Raw genomic sequence first — 5,339 nt, 5'->3', positions numbered from 1 at the left:
GAAGGCTCCCCGAACACGACCACCTGGATGCCAGGAAGGGGTTTTTGGGGCACACTGCTCCAGCCCTCTCCTCCAGGCTGTGGAGCCGGGGAAGGCTGAGGCTGCCCGTGCCCAGCCGATGCCAACAGCACCGGGTGTTTACCAGCTGGGAAGGCTGCTCAGAGCTGACAGTCACCAGTGATCTGCAGTTAATACAAAGTCCAAGGCTCTGCTGCCTTTCTGTCCAGTGCACTTTGCTCCTTTGTAGTGCCTGGGTAACATTAGTGTTAGATAAGCTGGTCCAAGCAGAGCTGGACACACAACCATCAGCCATCACCCCTCCTGCAAAGCATCCCTGTGCTCATGACTGCACAGCAAGCTGCCATCTGTGTCCCCTGCCTTATCCTGCTGGACTCCCCGGTGCTGACCTCTTCTCCTGTGCTACACATCTGAATTCCCTGCTCATTATCACACAACCACAGAATGGTTTGGACTGGAAGGAACCTCAAAGATCATCTCCTTTCAACCCCCTGCCATCCCCCACTAGATCAGGTTGCTGAGGGCTCCACCCAACCTGGCCTTGAACACCTTCCGGATGGGGCAGCCACAACTCCTCCGGCAACCTGTTCCAGTGCCTCACCGCCCTCAGAGTAAAGAATTAATCTGCATATGAACACTTCCTTTCCTGCCTTGCTTCCTGCCTAAACATCCCCTAATTACAGAAGGAAACCCAAATCTTTAAGCTAGAGAAATTTTATTTAGATTATATATATCCCAAACCTGATTATACTGATAATTAAGGAGGTTATGTGCTAAAAGCCAGCCCACACACCCACATAGGAGCACAGGGCGATGATGGCAGGATGGGGAGCCCAAGCAGCACCTGCCAGGCTGCTTCCAGGCCCATCCCAGGAGCCATCGGCCCACTAAAGGCCCATTTCGAGGGGCACAGAGGCACAGTGGCAGGTGGGAACCCAAATTAAGGACTCAGAGGAAGGGACACCCTGTCCAGCCCCCTCCCAGGGGAGCCTCAGCCCCAGAGCACCTTTAGGACTGGGGGTGTCACTGAGTTCAGGGCTGTGGGACACAGGACGGGATGCAGAGGAAGAGCACTGGGGAATTGCACTGGACTCCTCAGGGAGTGTTTAGAGCAGGAACCAAAGGCAGGAAAGGGAGGGATCTAGGTGATTTATAGGGAAACGAATGTGGGATACAGGAATAAAAACGGCCAGCCACATGCAAATGGTTTGTGATGGTTTGTCCATGTCCTGCCCCTGATCAGTGCAGCCTGGTCCCGTCTTCTCATTAAACTTTCACACTTTGCCCTGGGTGAGGAACTTGTGGCTGGAAGGAGACACACTGTACACGTATGAAAACTTCTATAAATACACAGATGCTCACTAGTGCTCCTCCATCCTGCTCAGCTGGAGCAGGGGCTGGGATGGCTGCCAGTGCTGTGTGGGAGTGCTCTGTGTGCACGGATGTGTAAGCTGTGTGGCCAGCCATGGCTATGTTTAAGTGCAATATATTCAGTCACAGAATATTCTGAGTTTAAAGGTGTCCCTTTAAAGGTGATCACACAAGGATCATTAGGTCTGACATGCGTGTGTGGTGCCTACTGGGAATATAAGCTCAGCCTGGCTATTGTTTGGGGCTGAGAATGCAGAGCCATCGCAGCCTCTCTCAGGCTGTCACATCTGGCACACTGCATTTTTCTCCAACAGCAACCTGTTTAAGATCCAACCACTACAGTTTGCTGTGAGGATCTGGCAGTATTTCCACTCCACAGAGCTGCAGTCCTGCCAGAAAGCAGACAAAGAGAAGAGAAACAACACTCCTGCTGATATAGAAATGATTTTCCATGAGTTTATTCCTCATTAAATGAATGCTTTCATGTCCCTGCATTCTCTCAAAGCAGCAAGATCAATGCCCAGCTCCCATCTGGTTTTTTTTATGTAGGTCACTCTCCTGGGCTCTTGTGCTGTGGGCAGGGCTGGGCAGGAGCTGACAGCAGAGCTGCAGCCAGTGGCCCATCCCTGAATGGTTCTACCCAGCCCCTGCAGCCTCAGGGCCCTTGTGTGCCCCTGCTGCATCACTGCTGCTCTGGTCATTATGACCCAATGGCCCCAAACTACAGCCATGGCCCAGCAGCCTCTCAGAAATGTGCTCTGGTTGTAGAAAACAGTGCTCAATTTTTTTTTTTTTTTGCCTTTGAATTATCCTCCTTCTTTCCGCATCACTCCACACACATACAGAGCTGGGAGCCGCCACCTCCTTGCTGCTGTCAGGCTCTTCCTTCTCCAACCACCTGATATTCTAGGAAGGAGATCCCTCCCATCCAGCTGGGCAGCAGGAAACTCCCCCAACAGTAGCAGGGCAGGCATCCTTGCAGCATCAGGCTTTTTCCTCCTTGCTCCTCAGCTCCTGCCCCTCATCCCTCAGGTGATGCTGGCAATAGCAACTACAACACTGCCCATAGGCTCCCAAGGATGTATGCCTCACAGCTAAGCTCCTCCTTGTGAGGCACTTCTTTTTCACCACCCTCGGTACTACCAAAAAAAAATCAGCAGCTGGAAAGTAACATCAATTCTTGCTTCCTCGCCCACCAGCACATGGCTGAAAGCAGGCAGCAAGCACTGCCCCAACACAGGGCCTAAATAAAATCTTTGCCTGCACAGAGATGGAGCTGCTCCACTCCACGTTTAATGAGGAGTCATTTACCAGTCCTTACAGGCAAAGAGCACAGATGAGCACATTTCTGAGCCTGCCAGGGAAGACTGGCTCACTGGTGGAACAGCCAGGTGCTCCAGCAACTACTGGAATAGTGATACAGATGGAAAAGACATAGTCAAATCACCACAGCAGCTCTTCTTTCCAAAGAAGAGCTGTTACATGGCAGAAGTAAGATGCAGACTGAACCTGTGCCATGCCTACTGGGGCAATGGTGGGCTCCCGGGAAAAGCCCACAAAACCCTCTCTGCAACCAGTGACCTCCAAAGGCAGTAAGTTCTCTACACTGCTTGTCCCCAAAATGCTTCCAAATAAGATCCAGGACACACCTTTGCTTTTCCTTTTTCATTTATTGTTCAGTACGGGACACAGGTGAGGTAAGACATCTCACAAGGGTCTAAGCTGACAGGCCCCTTGCTGATGGAGCTGAAGGATGCAAGAGACTGTGGTTCCTTTTTCCTTCCCGCAGCACCAGCGGCCCCCTCTCCCTGCAGGGCTGCAGGGGAAAGGGAGAGATACTGGCCAGGTGGGCTGTGGGCTCTTAACAGGTCAATGGGAAACTGAGAATTCAGCTCTGAGAGGAGACTGTCAAGACTCTGCTGAGACAGGCTCCTGCTAACAGGACTCCAACGTGGTGGGGGTGGTTAGCAGAACATCTAGAACAATGACTGTGGAGGGGGAAAGCCTCAAGGGAGGCCTCTGTACTGAGACATGTGCAACGAAAGGTCCCTTCTTGCTTCCATTTCTTAACCACAAGGGACGGCTCCTCATGGGGTACTTCAGTGTTTGGCATTGATAATATCCACAAACTCTGGCTTGAGAGAAGCTCCACCAACAAGGAAGCCATCCACATCATGCTGAGAGGCCAGCTCCTTACAGTTGCTGCCAGTGACAGAACCTAAGGAGGGAGCAGTGTTTTAAGGTCAGATGTGCCAGCTCTAAGAAAACAGGGCCAGGGCAAAGGCAAGACCGGCAAGGTACCAGCCGCCTCTTGCAGACAGCAAGACTGTCTCCCACATATCCAAAAAAGCTACCCAAACAAGCTAGAAGATGATTCTTCATGCTCTGAAAGTCAAGAGTACCCTTGCCAGGCAGAGAATCATGTACAACTGCAGCAACAGGTATTGAAACTAAGCACTTCCTGCCCTGGAAAGTCTCTTCAGACTCACTTACCTCCATAGATAATCCTAGTTGACTGAGCAACAGCATCGGACACGTGGCTTTTCAGCCACCCCCGCAGCTTCTCGTGAACTTCCTGAGCCTGCAATAGAACACAAGAGTCCCACTGAGGCCTGAGCCACTCTGCACACAATTCCCTTCCAAAGACAAGGGAACACTCAGATATTCTCTAAGTCACTAAGAATCTCCAGGAGAGTCTCAGTAAGAATCTTCAAGTAGGTTTCCTGAGGGGGAAGGGTCAGTTGGCCATTTAGTCAGCCACCCCCTGCTCATACCTGTTGGGGAGTTGCAGTTTTACCAGTTCCAATAGCCCAGACTGGCTCATAGGCCAGAACCACTTTACTCCAGTCCTTCACGTTATCTAGGGAGGAGGGAGAAGGTACAGGTGAGCACAGTACCCCCATGCTGGGAAGAGCTTTTTTAAACTGCTAAAAAAACCCAAACCAGCAATTTCTTTTTCCTCTTACCAGCAATAGCCTTGGTCTGTTCAAAAACCACTTTCTCTGTTATTCCAGCTTCTCTCTCATCCAGCTTCTCTCCAATGCAGGCAATGACTCCAAGGCCCTCAGCCAGAGCATGAGCCACCTTCTGCCCAATCAGCTGGGAATGGAAAAGAAACAAGACAGCCAATAAAACAGGCCTACAGAAGCAGGCCTGGTTTAATTGCTCACTTTTCCAGTCTTTGCAGACCCATCTGAGCTGGACCATGTCTCCATTCTATGAGGCCACTCACCTCATCAGACTCTCCAAAAACATGCCTTCGCTCTGAGTGGCCCAGGATCACCCATGCAGCTCCAATATCTTTGATCATTGCTGGGCTGGGGAGAAAGGAGATGACTCACTGAAGGAAATTCACATCCCAGAGGCACCCTGACTTCACTCTCTCTGGGGCTCACCTGATCTCTCCTGTGAAAGCACCCTTTGGTACCTTGTAACAGTTCTGTGCTGCAACTCCAATCTTTGCATCGAGCTTCTGACGGGCAAAGTCAAGGTAGATGGCGGGGGCTCCACAAACCACCTCTGCAAGCAAAGCACATAGTTACCCCTGAGACAGGCAAAGGGCAGAAACTGTACCCAGCCACTGATCCCAAATCCCAGCCCCAAGAGGTCATCCCTCTCTCCTGGGAAGGCATGGCCTGCCTCTCCTCACTGACATTTGGGGGACCCGACAGCCACAGGACAATCCCTGCTATCTGATGACTCAACAGCAGAGAGGAAAGCCCTTTTCAGGGGGCTGGACAGGCAATACCAAACCGCCGGCCAGGTCACAGGGGTCCCTTGGAAAGTGTCCAGATAAAACACCGAGTGAGAATCCCACCCTGCAGCCTGGGCCAGGCCGGGCCGAACCGGGGAGAGCCGCACCGGGTTGCGCCTGGGGTTGTAACCGGGCACGGCGGCAGGGCAGGGGCAGCAGGCGGGCCAGGGGCAGCGCAGCTCGGCTGCAGCGCGGT

At 52.2% G+C, this 5,339-nt stretch overlaps 1 protein-coding gene across 1 annotated transcript; it reads right to left on the bottom strand.

Annotated features, from left to right (window-relative positions):
- Positions 1-3,039: 3,039 nt before the first annotated feature.
- Positions 3,040-4,928, bottom strand: TPI1 (triosephosphate isomerase 1). The gene is made up of 6 exons (XM_008631822.2): positions 4,785-4,928; positions 4,622-4,706; positions 4,356-4,488; positions 4,164-4,249; positions 3,883-3,970; positions 3,040-3,607 (listed from the first exon to the last, which is right to left on the bottom strand). Exons 2-6 carry the CDS (start codon positions 4,697-4,699, stop codon positions 3,489-3,491), a joined length of 504 nt encoding a protein of 167 aa, XP_008630044.1. The 5' UTR covers positions 4,700-4,706; positions 4,785-4,928; the 3' UTR covers positions 3,040-3,488.
- Between the last annotated feature and the right edge of the window lie 411 nt (positions 4,929-5,339).

Source organism: Corvus brachyrhynchos, unplaced genomic scaffold (genome assembly GCF_000691975.1).
Source record: "Corvus brachyrhynchos isolate BGI_N302 unplaced genomic scaffold, ASM69197v1 scaffold3, whole genome shotgun sequence".
Lineage (NCBI taxonomy): Eukaryota > Metazoa > Chordata > Aves > Passeriformes > Corvidae > Corvus > Corvus brachyrhynchos.
The sequence above is the reverse complement of the archived record's forward strand: the minus strand, read 5'-3'. Positions and strand labels throughout refer to the sequence as shown.

Bases quoted from the DNA above. Each gene is read 5' to 3' on its own strand.
- TPI1 (XM_008631822.2), bottom strand. From the start codon at position 4,699: ATGATCAAAGATATTGGAGCTGCATGGGTGATCCTGGGCCACTCAGAG. The intron at 4,489-4,621 runs GTGAGTGGCCTC...TTCCATTCCCAG, and splicing joins TTTTTGGAGAGTCTGATGAG to CTGATTGGGCAGAAGGTGGC. The intron at 3,971-4,163 runs GTATGAGCAGGG...GTTCTATTGCAG, and splicing joins AAACTGCAACTCCCCAACAG to GCTCAGGAAGTTCACGAGAA.